Raw genomic sequence first — 19,464 nt, 5'->3', positions numbered from 1 at the left:
GTGTTATGCGTCCGTGTGTGTGTGTTTATGTGTGTGCTGTGTGGACAGGACGGGGTAAGGTGTCCTTGTAACCTTGTGTGAAACACAGTGTGTATATGTGTGATGAGTCTGTCCGCGCGTTCAGGGAGGCGACGTATCCTTGAGTCGTGTATTTCATGTGTGCCCACGTTGTGTGTCCGTGCGTTTATGCAGAAAGTGTGTGTGACTGAGCACGTTGGGCTATGATACGCGTCCGGAGGCGTCAGCGAATGATGGACCGGACTTGCGTGGCTGTGTATACCTGTGTGATGCTTTGGATGTGTTGTGTCTCCAGCCGTGTACGAGTGGCGACTGTCGGCGTGTTTCGGGGTGTGTGCCACGTGGGTCTGTGTGAGAGCTGTGTGTCCCTTTCGTGTAGCTGTGAGGATGTGTGTGGTGTGCGTTTTTGTGCCTGGGACACACATGCCCCTCCGCGCACCTGCTGCGTGTCTGTGCGTATTCGCGCGTGTGATACGTCCATCCATGTTAGCGTGCGGCATCTGTGTGTCCACGGGTCTCTGGGAGAGTGATGTCTGTGTGTGTGTGTGTGTGTGTGTGTGTGTGTGTGTGTGCGTGAGAGATGTGCGTGGCTGTGTGTCTGTGTGCGTGACGCCGGTGTCTACGGGTGTTCTTTGTTGCCCGTTTGTGGGACGTCTGTGTGTTGTGGCCGTGTGCCCCGGCATGTCACCGTGGCGTCCGCGTGGATCTTTGTCTGTGGCGTACTTGGTGGCGCGTGCGGGTCTTGGCGATGCCCTGCTGTTCCCGTGTGGCAGGGCGCATCTGTGCCGGGGCCGGCCTGCCTGTGCCTTCCCCGTGCAGCCCGTCGTCCCTGCGTCTTTGTGTGTGACGTGTACGTGTCCCCGTCTGTCCCCGTCTGCCGATGGCTGTCCACCTTTGTATGGGATGTGCTTGTCTAGGAGGGTCTCTGCGACGAGTGGCAGGCATGTGTGGGCTGCGTGTACCTGCCTGACAGCTGCATCTTGGCGTGGAGCACACGTGTCCGTGCTGGTGGCGGTCCCGGCGGTGTCCCGGCCAGGCACTGTGGGCCCTGCGCCCCCCGCAAGGGTCTGCTGGTCCCTGTCTGTCCCTCCTCCTCCCCTCCCTCCTGGCAGCCAATGCAACTGGGGAGCCAGTTGCCATGACGACGCTCCATCCTCCCTCCAACCTCCCTCCTCCCACCCTTCCTCTGACAGGCTCTCTGCTCCCCCAATCCTGGCTGCCCTCGGGGGCGGGGCCCTCATTCTCCCCCCCCCAATCCTACCCTCTCCCCCCCCACCCCAGCAACCCCGGCTCCCCAGCTCCTCTCCTCTGTCCGCCTCTCCATCCCTTCATCTGTCTGTCCCTTCAAAGAGGGGGAGGGGGGTACCTGAGCCAGTAAGCAGCCCCTCCCTCCCCCTGTCCTGCGTCTCCTGCCCCTCTCCTGGGCCGGGGGGAGGCCAGGGTCGCGCGGGTCCCCATGGCTGGGGGCTGAGGGCCCGCCCCCCCCCTCCTCCCCAGCCGCCACCACCTCCACCTCCCTTCCATCCTCGACAAGATGCCTGCCCCCGGCGCCCTCATCCTCCTCGCGGCCGTCTCCGCCTCCGGCTGCCTGGCGTCCCCGGCCCACCCCGGTGAGTCTGTCTGGCCATCCGGCTGTCCGGCGGCCCCCACCCCCACCCCGGCCTGCCCGGGGGGGTGGGGGGGGGGGTGGTGGTCTGTCCCCGGCGCTCCGGCTCCGTCACCTGCCTGCGCGTCTCCCCGCAGCCGAGCCGGGGCCTGGGGAGCCGCGGGGACGGTGCGTCCGTCAGCAGGGCCTGTGGGAGGAAGGCTGGGGGCTGGGTGGGGAGGGGGTCCGTTTGGGCAACATGTGTGTGTGCAGGTGTGTGCCGGGAGCCGGGGAGGGACGGGGCCGCTGGGGAGAATTGGGGGCAGCGGGGAGGCATTTCTAAGGGGGACACGGCATAGGAGGCTGGCTCTAGCTTTGGGGGAGACCCAGGGCTGGCGGGGTTCCCTCCTCAGGGGCTTGGGCTGGGGGCAGAGGACATGTGTGCGCTCCGCGAGTGCCTGGAAGAGACAGGCCTCAACGCCCCGGAACTGGGGGGGTTCCAGCGTGGGACAAGAATCTTCTCCCAGCCTGCAGCTGGGGGCTCATCTTCTTGCCCAAATAGGGGGGTAACGGGACTGGAGCGTATTTTAAATTCTGAGCGCTCCAGACTCCACTGTTAGACGTCTTTCCCTCAGTCCTCACTGGAATTCATCCAAGCCTGCGGTGAGGTGATTGGGGCGGCGGGGCGGGGGGGTGGGGGGGGTCCCAGCTTGGGGCTAGAGGAGGGACCCCACCCCCAACCCAACCACCTGAGAAGGCCTCAAACTACAACTCCCACAATGCCCCGGGCCATCCGGCTCCTCTGCCAAGGAGCCCCTGGTTGCGGAGCATTATGGGAGTTGTAGTCAATGCTGGCCAGGCTGGAGGGGGGGGGGCTGGAGGGGGCTGGTGCATGGAGGCTGGGAGCTTGGGGCTTGAAGCCGGGACCCCAGCCCAGCCCTGATGCCCACAGATGGATTCGCCCCTGGCCGGGGCCCCCTCTGGCTCCTCCCTACGCCGTGGTCCTCATTTCCTGCTCCGGCTTGCTGGCCTTCATCTTCCTCCTCCTCACCTGTCTGTGTTGCAAACGGGGTGATGTCGGCTTCAAGGTGAGGTGCATGCGGGGGATTCACGTGGGCAGGAAGACCCCAGCGAGGCCTTGTCCCCCCCAGGCCCGGTCGTTGGTGGGGGGAGAGGGGCAGTAAGTCCGGGAGCACCTTCTGGCCTGGAGTTATGGCAAGATCCGGAGCCTTGGGAAGAAATCGGGGGACAGCTCTAAGAAAGATGGGAAGGCATCCTGACCAGAAGGACGATGGCGTGTCTCAGCCCCGTGTTCTCCCACCCCTCACCTCTCCCGGCCCCAGGAGTTTGAGAACCCTGAAGGGGAGGACTGCTCGGGGGAGTACACTCCGCCGGCGGAGGAGACCTCCTCCTCACAGTCGCTGCCTGATGTCTACATTCTCCCGCTGGCTGAGGTCTCCCTGCCGATGCCTGCCCCCGCAGCCTTCACACTCAGGTACTCTCCGCTCTCCGCACCTTGACTAGGGTCCCGTGGTCCCAGGGACAGGGTGGAAAGCCCTGAGGGTCTCCCCTCAGGGGCCAGGGAGCTGAGGTCCCAGGCAGCCAAGGGGAAAGGCAGAGGTGGGAGCCGCAGGATCTTGGAAGCAGCCTCCAGGGACTCAGAGATCATCTTGGTGGAAAGCCATCGATTAACCCCAAGCCGGATGTGGGGAATCTTGTGGGGCCATCGCTGGTGAGGTCAGCCTAGATCTCAGTCTCAGAGGCAGCCAACGGCAGGCTGAAGCCATGTCATAGGATCTTGAAGCGCCAAGGGGAAGGATTGATTGGATGCTGGGAGCTCGTGGGCAGCCAATGGGGAGGCTGAGCTCCCAACAAGGAATGTTGGGGCAGCCAATGAAAAGAGATTGGTATCTGCTTTGACCTCGGTCCACACTGAGTTGGGGGAGGGGTGTCAGTGGCACTTAGGAGGGGAGAGAGACTAAGGGGGGCTCCCCTTTTTGCACCCCCCCCCCCCAGACATGACCACCCCCCTGGGCCTTAGCCGCCAACACTCAGCTACTTACAAGAGATTGGGAGTGGCTGGTTTGGGAAGGTGAGTGGGGCTGGGGGTGGGAGGCCGGGGGGGGGGGGGGGGGGCCCGTACAATTCAGGGCTGTGCTCCGTTCTGTGTCCATCCCCCCTGCTCCCACCACTTGTCATCTGTCCCCTGCCCCTCAGCCCACCCAGTGCCCTCCCTCTGTCCGCCTCTCACCTGCTCCCACCTACCCCATCGCCCCCCCACATCTGTCAGTCGGCGCCTCCCTCCTCACTCCATTGACCACTCTGCCTCGCCACCTGGCTCTCCACGCGTCCGTCTGTCCATCTTCCCATCCGTCCCTGCATCCATCGGACTCTGGGCCCGTGAGTCTCTCACCCTGCGTCTGACGGGGGACACGGGTGGTGGGATCTGAGGGGAGAGGCTGGAACGGACGTGGGGGCAGGGGGACACTTGGAGCCATGCACTGGGCTGGAGGCGGCCCTGGGGACGGGGCTGGGGAAGCTGCAGGCACTGACCCCCGGGTCCCCCTTGACCAGGTGATCCTGGGAGAGATTTTCTCGGACTACACCCCGGCCCAGGTGGTGGTGAAGGAGCTCCGAGCCAGCGCGGGGCCCCTGGAGCAGCGCAAGTTCATCTCGGAAGCACAGCCATACAGGTATTGGGGGCTTTTCAGGGGACGTGGGCCCGGGAGGCCCACAGATACGGGTCTGGTAGCGTTTGGGAGGGGGCGGAGTATGGCTCGGGGTCAAACCTGGCTCGAATCCCGGATGTACTTCTTCCTGGCTGTGCGACTTGGCGGACAGAATCGCCCTCTCTGAGCCTCAGTATCTTCATCCAGAAAGTGAGTCCAGGAAGCCCACACATTCTCAGGGGGGCCTTGAGGAGCTCTGTTGTGCCACCCCCCACCCCTGCTGTATGGTTAGGTCTGGAAAGGCAGGACCCTGTCTGACCCGCCCTTGCTTGGTCTCCCCTCCACTCTAAGGGCTTCTAGAAAAGAACTGGATAAACATTTGCTACATAAATGCCTTGCGAGGGAGCAGTTGCCCTGTCATGGGAGGGATATGTATACAGAGGCCCTTCATCAGACAGTTGGAAAAGCGGGGTGTATCCTGAGAGATTCAGACACTGGACTTTATCACCTTCATGTTCTAAACCTCTCATGGCTCCCTATTGCCTGCAGGACAAAGTCCCACTCCTCTGTACAGCCCACAGGCCTTGCAAGGCCTGCCCCTGTCCCCTTCCAGCCCCTGGCCCCCCCTTGCCCCAGCCGCCCTGACCCCTCTTACTGATCCTTTTCCCATATCAGTCTCTTTGCTGCCTCAGGACCTTTGTCTTTGCTGTTCCCTCTGTCTAGAATATCATTCCTGGCTCACCCACCCACAGCCCCAGATGGTGGGCTCTTTTTCCCGTCCTCAGGTCTCTGGTCAGAAAGACCTTCCCTCACACACACACACACACACACACACACACACACACACACTCCCACATCAGGAGCCCCCCCCCCCCCCATGCTCCCTCACGTTGATTCATTGCGTTTCCTTCATAACACGTATCCTAGTTTGTCATTGGTTTCTTCCGTTTGCTTGCTTGTGTGGCTGCCTCTCCCCAGACCCATGCTGGCAACCACTAGCCACATATGGCTGTTTACATTTATCTTAAATAAAATGAAATCAAGTTAAAAAACTCATTTCCTCAGCTACACTCGCCACACATCTCCAAGGGCTCCGTAGCCACACGTGGCCAGGGGCTCCCCTGTTGGGCAGCTCGGATCTAGAACCTTCCCGCCTTCACGGAAGGTTCAGTTGGCGAGGGCAGGGCAACACGGGGACAGCTCCGGGGTCCATCGGCCCTTTGTAGACGTTGGCGGAGGGAGCCAGAGTCCTGAGATCAAATCCCAGCTCAGCCACCGTTACTAGCTGTGGGACCCTGTGCGAGTCGCTTCCCTCTCTGGGCCTCCATTTCCTCCTGGATTAGATGGGAAAAATTATCCTGCCCAGCAGGGTTCCGGGGGTGGGGGTGGGGGGGTGGATTTGATCGCAGAAGTGGCCCGCCTTGTCCCGGATTAGCCCATCTGCGCGTCCGTCAACATCCGCCATCCTGAACCTTCCATTCAGGCCTCCAGCCGTTTTTCAAGTCCCCGGCACGGGCTCTCTATGAACACGTTTGTCTCCCGATTCCCCTCCAGACCCCCGTGGGAAAATAACCCAGCACACACCTACCCGGAGCCAGGCCCTGGGCTGCAAGCCCGGAATGTTTTAATCTCCCTGCGGACCACCCCCCCCCCCCCCCCGGCCCCCGCCCCGGCCGAGTAGCGGGGTCAAACCCTTCACTGCGCACCTTGTTACGCAGCCCCTGTCTAGGCACTGGGGACACGGCCACGTGAACAAAAAGCCCCCAAGTGTCTTGTCCTAGTGGAGCGCACCCCCTAGTGGAGGAGAGAGGCAATTAACAAAGGAAGAAAGAAATTTTCAGAAGAAAATGTCAGAGGCTGACGAGTGCCACCAGGAAAGAAGGCAGCGCGTGACAAGAGAGGGGGGGCTATGGATGATCACGGGAAAGGGGGTGATCTAGTCAGTCTAGGAGGACTCAGTCCCGCAAGCCTTGGGGGAAGCATGTTCCGGGCAGAGGGAAGAGCCCGTTGCAAAGGTGGTGAGGCCCGATCGAGAATCAAACCAGAGAAGGGACTGGGGGAAGGGGCTGGGGGGCGGGGGGAGGGTAAGGTGAAGAGGAAGGAGGGCCGGGAGGCACCTGGGGGTCTGGCCCTGGGAACTGGGGGGGATAGTGGGGCAGCCCTGAGATGGGCCCCTGGGGAAGGAGGGTGGGTGCAGGGGGGGGGTGTGAGTGTGGGTGTGTGGCCGGAGACCGGAGGTGAAGCAGCCGAGACCAAAGAGGTCGAAGCAACGTGTTGGTTCAGGGGAGGCTGGGGTGGGACAGAGGTCGGCGGTGGGCGGGAAGGGGCTGTTTCCTGACCCTGCCCCCTCCCCGCCCTGGCCCCAGGAGCCTGCAGCACCCCAACGTCCTCCAGTGCCTGGGCGTCTGTGTGGAGACACTGCCCTTTCTGCTGATCATGGAGTTCTGTCAACTGGTGAGGGTCTGCGGAGGGTGGGCAGAGGGGAGGCGGGGGGGGGGGGGGGGTCTGGACGGGCTGGGGGCTGCGAGCCAGCCTAGGGTCCTAGGAATCTTTCCCAATAACATGTGTGGCTTGAAGGCTTACTGTAGACGAGCACTCCCTCAGACGGCCTGCGGCCAACTAGCATGAGAGCTGGGTTCTGTGGCTAGGCCCTCTTAAGTAGCGGGGGAAACTGAGGCTCAGAGGGGCCGCCCACTGAGTGCAGAGGTCGCCCCCCTCCTCGCCTCCAATCGGCTGGATGTGTGGGGGTCCTGGAAGGGGGTGGTGGTGGTGGTACTGACTCCACCCTCCCCTTCCTCCCAGGGGGACCTGAAGCGTTACCTCCGGGCCCAGCGGCCCCCTGAGGGCCTGTCCCCCGAGCTGCCCCCACGGGACCTGCGGACACTGCAGAGGATGGGCCTGGAGATCGCCCGCGGGCTGGCACATCTCCACTCCCACAACTACGTGCACAGGTGGCTGCCGGGGAGGGGAGCCGCGGGGAAGAGTGTGTAGGGGTACTACTTAGGGGAAGGAGGGGAGGCTATGGGGGTGGGAGGGAGGGCCACAGCGAAGGGGCTCAACGACCGGAGAAAGCGTGGTGGGGTCGGGAGGGGAGGAGCTACGGAGGGGAGGGGTCAGGAGAGGGGCGGGACCATAGAGGCCAGGGGGAGGAGCCATGGAGGGGAGGGGTGAGAGGAGGGGAGGGGAGGAGTCATAGAGGAGAGGAGGAGGAGTCAGGAGAGGGGAGGAGCCCTAGAGGAGAAGGAGGAGTCAGGAGGGGAGGGGGCCTGGGGAGGAGGCGGAATCAGGCGAACAGGTGGAAGGAAAAGCGGCAGGGGGCGGAGCCTGGAAAGGGGGCGGAGTGTGGGCGAGGCGGACGGTCTGGCCCAGGCGCTCCCCCCTTCTCACCTCCCGTCCCGGCCCCGCCCCCAGCGACCTGGCCCTGCGCAACTGCCTACTGACCTCCGACCTCACCGTGCGCATCGGAGACTACGGGCTAGCCCACAGCAACTACAAGGTGCGGGCTGCCCTCCATCGGGGCGGGGGGCGGGGGGCGCGCCCCCCTCCCCCACGCCTGACCCCGCTCCGGCCCGCCCCCCCCCCAGGAGGACTACTACCTGACCCCCGAGCGCCTGTGGATCCCGCTGCGCTGGGCGGCGCCCGAGCTCCTTGGGGAGCTGCACGGGACCTTCATGGTGGTGGACCAGAGCCGCGAGAGCAACATCTGGTGAGGGGGCCCCGGGCCGCGCGGAGCCGAGGGCGGCAGGGAGGGTGGGAGGGTCACGGGGCGGGGGGGGGCTACGGCTGTGGAACCCCCCCTCCCCCCGCCAGGCGAGGCTGGGCAGGGCTCTGACCTCCCTCTGCCCTCGGCTCCCCGCAGGTCCCTGGGGGTGACCCTGTGGGAGCTCTTCGAGTTTGGGGCCCAGCCCTACCGCCACCTGTCAGACGAGGAGGTCCTCGCCTTCGTGGTCCGCCAGCAGCACGTCAAGCTGGCCCGGCCCAGGCTCAAGCTGCCCTATGGGGACTACTGGTGAGGGCAGGGCCTGACCCCGGGCCCATGACCCCCCATCTCCACCCCCCCCATGTCCCGGAGCCCCTCACCTCCGTGCACACCGCCCACGGTCTCACTCGTGACTCGCTACATACACCCCCACCCGAGGAGCGGGGACACCTTTTGCCAGCATCTGCTGCTTGGAGGGGGTGAAACTGAGGCGGGCAGGGGCTGAGCTGGTGCTCGAAGCCTAGTTTCTCCACTCCTGTTTGCTTGGCTCCGATTCCAGGACCCACGGCCCAAACAGGAAGGCCGCCTATCACTTTCTCACATCCCCTGCTGTCTCCTCTTCTAGTTCTCTGTCCCCCCTGGTCGCACCCCCATCTCTATCCCACACAGAGGCACACACACACACCCCGGGTCTCTGTCCCCCTCTCTCTAGATCTCAATCCTCTTCTCCAGTCTCTCCCTGTGCCCCCCCGCCCACCGGGAGCCCTCCACCCTCTCGCTGGTACTCCTCCCCACTCACCTGTGCCTCCTTCCCTCTCCCCCAGGTACGACATCCTTCAGTCCTGCTGGCGGCCGCCTGCCCAGCGCCCTTCGGCCTCTGACCTCCAACTGCAGCTCACTTACCTGCTCTCTGAGCGCCCCCCACGGCCCCCGCCCCCCCCACCCCCACCCCGGGACGGTCCCTTCCCTTGGCCCTGGCCCCCGCAGCACAGCGCGCCCCGCCCGGGGACCCTCTCCTCACCGTTCCCCCTTCTGGATGGCTTCCCTGGGGCCGACCCCGACGACGTGCTCACGGTCACCGAGAGCAGCCGTGGCCTCAACCTCGAGTGCCTGTGGGAGAAGGCGCGGCGGGGGGCCGGCCGGGGAGGGGGGGCGCCGCCCTGGCAGCCGGCGTCCGCGCCCCCGGCGCCCCATGCCAACCCCTCCAACCCTTTCTACGAGGCGCTGTCCGCGCCCAGCGTGCTGCCCGTCATCAGCGCCCGCAGCCCCTCTGTGAGCAGCGAGTACTATATTCGCCTGGAGGAGCACGGCTCCCCCCCAGAGCCCCTCTTCCCCAGCGACTGGGACCCCCTGGACCCAGGGGTGCCTGCCCCCCAGGCCTCCCAGGCCCCTTCCGAGGTCCCCCAGCTGGTGTCCGAGACCTGGGCTTCGCCCCTCTTCCCTGCAGCTCGGCCCTTCCCGGCCCAGCCCTCAGCATCAGGCAGCTTCCTCCTGAGCGGCTGGGACCCCGAAGGCCGAGGCGCCGGGGAGACCCTGGCGGGAGACCCTGCCGAGGTGCTGGGGGAGCGGGGGTACCGCCCCGTGGGCAGAAGAGGAGGAGGAGGAGGAGGAGGAGGGCAGCTCCCCGGGGGAGGACAGCAGCAGCCTTGGGGGTGGTCCCAGCCGCCGGGGTCCCCTACCCTGTCCCCTGTGCAGCCGGGAGGGGGCCTGCTCCTGCCTGCCTCTGGAGCGGGGGGACGCCGTGGCTGGCTGGGGGGGCCACCCCGCTCTTGGCTGCCCCCATCCCCCAGAGGACGACTCGTCCCTGCGGGCAGAGCGGGGCTCCCTAGCCGACTTGCCCCTGGCCCCCCCCGCCTCGGCCCCCCCCCGAGTTTCTGGACCCCCTCATGGGGGCGGCGGCGCCCCAGTACCCCGGGCGGGGGCCACCTCCCGCTCCCCCCCCCCCCGCCGCCGCCTCCCCGGGCCCCCGCGGACCCGGCCGTGTCCCCCGACCCTCCCTCGGCCGTGGCCAGTCCCGGCTCAGGCCTGTCGTCTCCGGGCCCCAAGCCGGGGGACAGCGGCTACGAGACCGAGACCCCTTTTTCCCCCGAGGGAGCCTTCCCAGGCGGGGGGGCAGCCGAGGAGGAAGGGGTCCCTCGACCGCGGGCTCCCCCCGAGCCCCCCGACCCGGGAGCGCCCCGGCCACCCCCAGACCCGGGTCCCCTCCCGCTGCCGGGGACCCGGGAGAAGCCGACCTTCGTAGTTCAAGTGAGCACCGAGCAGCTGCTGATGTCCCTGCGGGAGGACGTGACAAGGAACCTCCTGGGGGAGAAGGGGGCAAACCCCCGCGAGACGGGACCCAGGAAGGTGGGGAGAGGTCCCGGGAACAGAGAGAAAGCCCCGGGCCCGAGCAGGGACCCCACAGTCCTGGGCAGCGGGAAGAAAGCCCCAAGCCCGACCGAGGACCCGAGCCTCCCCGTGAACGGGGTGACAGTGTCGGAGAACGGGGGCCAGAGAGCCCCAGGCATCGAGGAGAAGGTGGCGGAGAACGGGGCCCCAGGGACCCCCGAGAGAGAAGAGAAAGCGCTGGAGAAGGTGCTGGAGAATGGGGAGGTGACGCCACCAAGGAGGGAGGAGAGAGTGCTGGAGAATGGGGAGCTGAGGTCCCCCGAGAGAGAAGAGAAAGTGCTGGCGAATGGGGGCCTGACACCCCCAAAGATCGAGGAGAAGGTGTCAGAGAATGGGGGCCCGAGACTGCCCAGGAACACGGAGAGGCTGCCGGAGACTGGGCCTCGGAGAGCCCCAGGGCCCTGGGAGAAGGGGCCCGAGAGTGGGGTGTCAGCCCCAGAGACCTTGCTGGAGAGAGCCCCCGAGCCCGGCGCGGTGGCCTTGTCCCGGAACGGCGGGGCGACAGCCCCTGGCCCCACTGGCCCAGCCCCCAGGAGCGGGGTGCTGGAACCCGGGACCGAGAGGAGAGCCCCCGAGACTGGGGGGGCACCGAGAGCCCCCGGGGTTGGGAGGCCGGACCTCGGGAGTGGGGGCCGAGCCCCAGTGGGCATGGGGACGGCCCCCGGCGGCGGCCTCGGAAGCGGCGCGGACGCAAAGGCCGGATGGGTAGACAGCACGAGGCCACCGCCGCCACCGCCGGAAGCACAGCCGAGGAGGCCGGAGCCAGCGCCCCAGAGAGCCAGGCCGGAGGTGGCCTCCGAGGGAGAGCCCGGGGTCCCAGACAGCAGGGCCGGCGGAGACACAGCACCCAGCACAGACGGGGACCCCCCCAAACCCGAGAGGAAGGGCCCCGAGATGCCACGACTGTTCTTGGACTTGGGACCTCCTCAGGGGAACAGCGAGCAGATCAAAGGTGAGGAGGCTGCTGGGAGCAGGGGAGCGAGGTTGGGGGCCGAGGCCCGGCTCCTTCCAAGACGTACAACGGAGCTGAGGCCCTCAGGCTCCTGGGTGGCAGACAGGTCAGGCTGGCAATAATGGGAGGAGACCTCGGAGCCACGCCGCCCGGGCTCCAGTCCCTCTCTAGCCCTGTGGCCTTGGACAAACCACCTTCCTTCTCTGTGCCTCAGTTTCCCCGCCAAAAGTGGATGACGAGGATAGCGTCCACCTGGTAGGGCTGGGAGGCTTAACTGTTAGGACTTCTGAAGACGTTAGCTCAGCGCCAGTCCTAAGTTCCTCTGCTTTATTATTGCGATTCACTTAGACCCCGGGGTCTCAAGCTCAGATGCCCACGGGGGCCAGGCAGGACAGGGGGAGGGGGGGGGGAGTGGAAGGAGTCGCCTGGGAGAGGTGGGGTGGGAGCAGGGGGGGGTCGAAAGGCGGCCCCTTCTCAGCTCCCCCTCGGGAACGCCCACCTGGTGTGGCCAAATCTGCCGCTTTTCCCTTTTAAACCAGAGTCCCGGGTGTTGTGATGGCCGAAACCAATTCCAGCGAAGCCCATCCTCGCGCTGGGTTGCCAGCGTGTGATTCCCGGGTTTAAACTTTCCACCAAGTGGAGGCATCTATCCCGGGTGCCGGGCCCTGAGCTGCCCAAAGCTGGGACCCAGAGAGCTTCACACCCTGCCCTGTCTCCCCCACCCCAGGGGGAGCTGCCCTGTCTCCCCCACCCCACCATGCTACTGGTGCCCGGAAAGCAATAGACGTGCCTTTTCTGGAAACGGAGTTGGGGTAGGAACGCAGAAAATGCTTGGTCACCGAGGGGGACTGATTTAAGAGAAAGATAAACCGCCCCTGTTTAGATATGAACAAAGGGACTGTGGTTCCACCGGGATCACCCGCAGGACTGATTTCCTTAAATAGCGCTGTGAAGGTTATACATGATGGGACCCTGTGGCAATCTCACGGCCACACTTGGGGATAAGGTTATCATCTGTTTACCAGAGGAGGCTGCTTCCTGTTTATCAGGAGAGAAAGGTCAGGGAAGGAGCTGGGCACGGAACTTTGCCTTCCTCGAAGCCCGCGGTATTAGAATGACACCACTTCCTTGAGATTGTTGTGGGCAATTTGCAACCAGCTGTGGCAGGAAAGACCCCCCCTCCCACCCCCAGGCAGCATGAAAATGTCAGGAGCTGGGCACCTAAGACGCCTCAGAAGATCGGTGGGGGACGGTGTTGCTGGGTGGGAAGATGCTGGGAATAGCTTGCCTTTTTTTTTTTTTTTTTTAAACTGCACGAACTCCTACTCATCCTTCAAGACCCCACTCAAATTTCCCCTTCCCTGGGAAGCCTTCCTGATTTCCAAAGGCTATCACCCTGTCCTTCCTGAGAGCTCCTTGAGAGCTCCCTCACAGCCCCCAACCCCATCGCCCTGAGATGGATGGTCAAGGAAGGCCTCAAGGAGGTGACTTTTGAGCAGATGTGAAGGAAGTAAGCTGGGTGGACATCTGGGGGAAGGGTGCTTCGGGTGGAGGGCACTGAGATGGGCACTGACTTGGCATGCTCGGGGAACAGCAAAAGGCCAGTGAAGCCGAATGGAGGGCACGGAGGGTGGAGAGTGACCCGATTCACGTCCAGTCTTTGTCCCTGCTCTGCCCTGACCCTCCTCTCATCCCCGCCACTGCCCGCACGGGGCCCGTCACATCATTTACTTCCGCATTAATGGACGAGTGGGTGGCCCCTGTTCATTTACCAGTGCAGAGACAGAGGCCCAGAGAGGTGAATCTGCTTGCCCTGGGGCGCGCAGCAAGCGACCCGGGACCTGAAAAGTCCTTGCCTTCCAGCAGGCTGAGATCAGGGAGTCTTAGGGCAGGGCGAAAACCTGGAGATGGTTAGACAGCCCAATTTTTTGGTCTGGTACTTGAGGGCCAGAGAGGGAAAGTACCTTGGTCAACATCACGTAGCAGGGAACATTCATTCATTGATCCCACAGATATTGGCTGAGTACCTCTATATGCTTGGGGATGCAGCCAGAATGAGCCCAATTCAAGTCTCTGTTCTATGGCAAGGCGCACGCGAATCACAACACCGCAGAAATAGTCACGTGCTGAGATAATCTGCTCGGAAGGAGCGGTGCTTGGTGCTATGGGGTGCAGAGCCGACAGCCTTGCCTGACCTCCTGGGAGAGCTCTGAAGGCTTGAAAGCCCGGGCTGAGCTGGAGGAGGAATGGGACTTGAATTAGAAAAGGAAGGCAGAAGGAACAGCCTATGCAAAGGCTCGGAGGTGGGAGGAATGGGGGGTGGGGGGTGGCCCAAGGGGCGGGGTGGAGGCCGAGTCAGAATGAGGTGTGGACGGAGGAGGAGCCCGGAGAGGGCAACAGGGCCAGGGCACTTGGGCCTGGTGGGAGGCGCAGCGAAGTTGGGGCTGTGTGATGTGAACACTGACTGGGGAGTCAAGGAGAGGGTTAACCCCTGGAGGAGGGCGTGGGGAAAGGCCCCAGAGCCGCAGCCTTTTGGTTCACAAGAGGGGAAACCGAGGCTCCTAGCGCGGCCCGAGATTGCCTGAGGATACACAGCTAGGCAGGAGGGCATGCCTCAGTTTCCCCGGGAGCAGCGGCTCACCGGGTCTCTCCCCTCGCAGCCAAGCTCTCGCGGCTCTCTCTGGCGCTGCCGCCGCTCACGCTCACGCCGTTCCCGGGGCCGGGCCCGCGGCGACCCCCGTGGGAGGGCGCGGACGCCGGGGCGGCTGGCGGGGAGGCCGGCGGGGCGGGGGCGCCGGGGCCGGCGGAGGAGGACGGGGAGGACGAGGACGAGGACGAGGAGGAGGACGAGGAGGCGGCGGCGGCGGGCGCGGCGGCGGGGCCGCGGGGCCCCGGGAGGGCGCGGGCAGCCCCGGTGCCCGTCGTGGTGAGCAGCGCCGACGCGGACGCGGCCCGCCCGTTGCGGGGGCTGCTCAAGTCTCCGCGCGGGGCCGACGAGCCCGAGGACAGCGAACTGGAGAGGAAGCGCAAGATGGTCTCCTTCCACGGGGACGTGACCGTCTACCTCTTCGACCAGGTGCGCGGCCCAGGGAAGGGCAGGGGCAGGGGGCGGGGCCGGGGCGGGGCCATCGGGTGAGGGCGGGGCTGGGGAGAGAGTGGCCCGGGGAGCGGGGCTGGACTTGGATGACGGGGTAAGGCCTTGGGTGTGGAGACGGGGCGTGGGAATGGGGCGGAGCCCGGAGGATGGGCCCAGCCCAGGGCGGGGTTGAGGCCTGAAATGAGGGGGGCGGGGAGGCCTGTGATGGGGGAGAGCGCGGGAGGGCCGGGGTTGGGGGGGTGGGGGGGAGTTGGAGAGTGAGAAGGGATCTAGAAGGAAGGCGGGGGAGATGCCTGGTGGTCAGGGCAGGGCCCGGAGAAGCTACAGGGAGAAGGCCTGGAGAGGGTTGGGGCGTGGTCTGGACGACGGGGGCGGAGCCAAGTGAAGTTTGGGTCTGGGGTGGTCCACCCGCGCGCTCTAGTGGTGGAGGCAAAGGGGCCGGCTCAGGATGAAGCGGGTTTTACCCACGAGGGGCGGGCCGTGGCGAGGCTGCAGGTAGGGCTTAGGAGAGGCGGATTGCAGTGTTGAGATACTAAGCGCAGGAGGGGTGGGTTCAGAGACGGACGGGGCTAGAGAACCGGGGCGGGGCTTAGAGAGGTGGCCTGAAAATTGTAAGGCTGGGAGGATATGGGAGAAAAGAAAAAAGAGCGGGATGGCGCTTATGGACTGGGGCCTAGATGGGTCTGGATGGGTCTGGGCGAGCCTGGAGCGGGGCACACCGGGCTGCGGTCTTGAGATGAGAGTCAGGAGCGTGGGCCTGGGCCTCAGAAGAGAAGGGCGGGGCTCGGAGGGCCGGAGCGGGGCCACTTCAGGGGGCGAGACTTAGAGGCTCGAGGGAGGGTCGGGGTGTGCAGGATACGGCAGGAGTTCGGAGCAAGGTCCCGAACTTGGGACGCCTGTGGCCGAGATGTCGGAAGTAGTTAGGGGTCATGGAGACGAGGCAGCATTTATGGAGGCAATATTGGTTTAGGGGGCTCCCAGGGAATCATTGCGTTAAGGAGAGAATACCCGTGGTGGGGTGCTTAGCTGTGGGCGGGGGAGGAGCCTCTGGCCGGGGTGGGGTTAAGGCTGACCTGAGGCTTTGAAGGCAGAGTAGGGGCTCCAGCCACCTCCAGAGAGGGTGGGTGCGACTGTAAATTGGGACACCTGAAGCCCCAGAGAGGTTAGCAGGCTTTGTTGCTCGTTGGGAATGCAGTGGGTGGGATGCGACGGTTCGCCCCCTCTCCCCTCCCCTAATCTACCTCCACAGGAGACGCCAACCAACGAGCTGAGCGTCCAGGGCCCCCCCGAGGGGGACACGGACCCGTCAACGCCCCCAGCGCCCCCGACGCCTCCCCACCCCGCCACCCCCGGAGATGGGTTTCCCAGCAACGACAGCGGCTTTGGTGAGGGGCTGCGTGGGACCTGGAGTGGGCAGAGCAGGGGCGGGGCCTGGAAGGGGGCAGAGCTGGGGCGGGGCCTGGAGGCGGGGCAGATCTGGGGCGGGGCCTGGAAGGCGGCAGAGCTGGGGCGGGGCCTGGAGGCGGGGCCTGGAAGGGGGCAGAGCTGGGGCGGGGCCTGGAGGCGGGGCAGACCTGGGGCGGGGCCTGGGGGCGGGGCAGAGCTGAGTCTGGGCCGCAGTGACGTACTGCTGGAGGCAGGTGCCTGAGGACCGGCTGGGTTGGAGGACTGGAGCTGAAGTTGAGGGGCTCCAAAAGCGCCCGAGGGTCTGACCGCATCCTCTCTTCTCCCTAACCCCCCCCCCCCCACCCCGCTGCTAGGAGGCAGTTTCGAATGGGCGGAGGATTTCCCCCTCCTCCCCCCGCCAGGCCCCCCCCTGTGCTTCTCCCGCTTCTCCGTCTCGCCTGCGCTGGAGACCCCGGGGCCCCCCGCCCGGGCCCCCGACGCCCGGCCCGCAGGTACAGTGCTTCAGACCCTCTGGCCTGCTCCTCCCTCTGCTGGCCTCTCTCCCCATCTGTTTCCCCACTTTCTCGTCCCCATGTCTGAATTTCCCTCTCTCCCCTCAGTCTCTCTCCTCCCCTCGCAGTCAACCCTGGCTATTCGGTCCTGAGACCCCACCCGACTCTGGTACCAGCTCAGACCAGGCAGTGGTCATCAGATGGGCTGGGGTAGTCGCGCCCCTTCCCTGAGCCTCAGTTTCCCCTTCTGTAAGGATCCCTTCACAGACTTGCTCCTCTTTGCCCCGTCTCTTGCCTGGCACCTGTCAGATCTTGATCCCACATCCGTTTGGGGACGTGGGTTGATCAGAAGCAGACAAGGAGAGAGAGGAAACCAGTGTGCTTCAGAGCTGCTTAGTTGAACCGGAGCGGAGAGAACAGGGGGGTAGATTCTAGTGTCATCCCCATTTTACAAACGAGAAAACTGAGGCACAGAAGAATGCGGAGCCAGGATCCAAACCCTGCTGCCTGCCCTCTGAGTCAGTTTCCTTTTTTTTTTTTAATTTATTTTATATTTTAAAATTTATTTATTTAAGTAACCTCTTCACCCAGCGTGGGGCTCGACCTCACGACCCCCGAGATCAAGAGTCATAGTTATGTTCCACCGACTGAGCCAGCCAAACAGCCCTGAGTCAGTGTTCCTTTCCTGTATTTCACATACGCCAAAGAGCTAATCCTCACCCTCATCTTGGGAGAGGGTCACCACACCCTTAGTTTCTGACGGCCCCCAAGCTAAGGCCTATTTTACAGAGGAGGGCACAGCAATGTCTCTCTCCCGTCCGAACTGGGTCTGGAGAAATCAGAGACTCCGGCTCTCTGCCGCCCCCTGCTGCCGCTCCTGAGAATAGCCCTGGATGCCGAGCTCACACCGCGCTGGGCAGGTGCAGGTGTTCCCAGAGGAGAGAGCGAGAAGGTAGAGAAGGTGCAACCTTCCCCTTTCAGGGAGGGTGACAGTCCTGCTCCCCTAGATCGTGCCTGAGTCCAGCTGTTGGCCCTGCCACTCCTCGGCTGTATAACCTAGAGGCAGTCACTCTCCTTCTCTGTGCCTCAGTTTTCTCATCTGCAGAATGGGGACGATCACAGGCTCTAACTCTTAGGGTTCTTGAGGGGATTCAATGGTTTAACCCTACGCGCGCGCGCACACACACACAGCACAGCCTGGTCAAGCCGCAGGGGTCTCTCCCTGCGCTTAATGAAGTCGAAGTTCACCGAGCATTTGCTAAGCACAGGTGCCGCGCTGGGCACGGGGTGGGGTGGGGGTGGGCACTGATTCCATGCTGAGCAAGATACATGAGCCCCACTCCGCCCTACCCAACCCAGAGACACTGACCCGCCCCCCCCCCCCCCCCGGGGCCACATGGCGGCGACTGGAGGCTGGGAGGCTAGACAGGAGGCCAGGGCAAGCGTCCAGGCGGGAGAGGAGAGAACAGACAGGGTTTGGGGCGGGAAGGACGGGGCTGAGGGCAGACTCCAGGTGCCACCTCAAATGTCACTTCCTCCCAGAGGTCTTCATGGGGACAGGGCGGGGTGGGTTCCAGACATGGGGACACTGCCAAGTGGTGAGTCAGGGCTGAGGCCAGCAGGGCCAGGATGCCAAGATGACTTCACCTTTAATCACCGGGGAAGGGAGGGAGGGCCCAGTCGTGTGAAACCCTTCACTGCGGTGGGCCTGGCAGGCAAGCTGCGGAACCTGTTTCCCAAGGCCGCGGTGTGGGGTCCAGGCCCGGCCCCCTTTCCGCCCCCCCCCCCCCCCACAGACCCCCCTCCCCACCCCCCTGTGCTCGGTGTGGCTCTGCCCACTCAACCGGCGTGCCCTGAGTGATGCCACCTGCCCCAGCGTCTCTCCGCTCCTTCGAAAAGGACACGAGGGTCATGCTCCCCTTTTAAAGAGAGGGGAAACCGAGGCTCAGGGACAGGAGTGAGGGCCACGGCTTGACCCTCGGGTCACTCAGGTAAGAACTGCGGGGTGGAGAGCGAGGGCGCCCCCTGCGTGGCCCTGGGTGAGATCCGCCACACCCTCCCCCACCCCAGACCTTGGTTTGCCGGATCTGTGGAATGGGTGGGGGCTTCTGCGGGGACAGGAGGGGCCATGCAACAGTTAGGTGGGAAGGCGCTTTGCGTCAGGCCCTGTGCTGGGCGCTGGGGCCGTCCCGTCTGGAGAGCTTACCTTCTAGGGAGGCAAACAGACGGACAGGAAGCTAGCAGACGATGACTGGGATCCAGATAGAATGACTGGGGGGAGGGGTGGGGTCACCAGGGGGGCGACTGCTTGACCCAGAAGGGCCTCCGAGGAGGGGGTCTGCCTTACGTGGGAAGGGATAAGGAAAGGGCATGGGGGGGGGGGGGAGAGTGGGGGGGGGGGACGGACAGCCATGCAAAGGCCCTGGGGTAGGATTGTACTTGGAGCCGAGGAGCCAGGAGGGCGGCGTAAGGACAGAAATGGGACCCAGTGCGGATTTTGCTTTCCACTCGGAGAGAGACAGAAGCCTTGAGCCCGTCTGCCCGATAATTCGCTTTCGGTCTCCACTCCCTCCGTCCTCAGGCCCCGTGGAGAACTGACTCCCCGAAGACCCCACCCCCCCGCACCCCCGGAAGAGGGGCTGAGGGTAGAATCCTCTGTGGACGACGGAGCCACTGCCACCGCCGCAGACGCCGCCTCCGGGGAGGCTCCTGAGGCTGGGCCCTCCCCCTCCCCCACCATGTGCCAAACGGGAGGCCCCGGCCCCCCACCCCCTAGCCCCCCGGACGGCTCCCCCGAGCCCCCCGACCCCCTCGGTGCCAAATGAGGCAGGCAGCCCCTCGCCCCTCCCTGGAGAGCCGCCTTTCTTGGAACTGAACTGAACTCTTTCGGGCCTGGAGCCCCTCGGCACAGCGGAGGCCCCTCCTCACCCACTCCTGGCCCCAGAGAGGGGCTGCAGGCTTCGGGGACCTGGACCCCCCCCCCCCCATCTCGCGTCTCCCCTCCCCCTCCCCCCCCTCCCCCAGCCGGGCCCCTGGAGGGGCCTCTGGTTCAAACCTTCGCGTGGCATTTTCACATTATTTAAAAAAGACAAAAACAACTTTTTGGAGGAACGGCGGGCCTGTGTGTCTTTCGGGGCAGGGCGCGCGGGGGAGGGCC

At 64.8% G+C, this 19,464-nt stretch overlaps 1 protein-coding gene across 1 annotated transcript; it reads left to right on the top strand.

Annotated features, from left to right (window-relative positions):
* Positions 1–903: 903 nt before the first annotated feature.
* On the top strand, positions 904–19,018 carry LMTK3 (lemur tyrosine kinase 3). The gene is given in 21 exon segments (XM_053905564.1): positions 904–1,628; positions 2,556–2,578; positions 2,581–2,691; positions 2,947–3,078; positions 3,080–3,098; positions 3,620–3,652; positions 3,655–3,695; positions 4,178–4,296; positions 6,639–6,726; positions 7,075–7,223; positions 7,684–7,768; positions 7,857–7,978; positions 8,132–8,281; positions 8,797–9,541; positions 9,543–9,833; positions 9,835–9,906; positions 9,908–11,312; positions 13,973–14,388; positions 15,659–15,794; positions 16,170–16,307; positions 18,889–19,018. Coding segments are annotated over 21 exon segments (4,368 nt in total). The 5' UTR covers positions 904–1,552; the 3' UTR covers positions 18,906–19,018.
* Positions 19,019–19,464: the final 446 nt, after the last annotated feature.

The sequence above is a fragment of the Panthera pardus genome, unplaced genomic scaffold (assembly GCF_024362965.1).
Source record: "Panthera pardus isolate Hobbes unplaced genomic scaffold, ASM2436296v1 HiC_scaffold_18, whole genome shotgun sequence".
Classification (NCBI taxonomy): domain Eukaryota; kingdom Metazoa; phylum Chordata; class Mammalia; order Carnivora; family Felidae; genus Panthera; species Panthera pardus.
The sequence above is the reverse complement of the archived record's forward strand: the minus strand, read 5'-3'. Positions and strand labels throughout refer to the sequence as shown.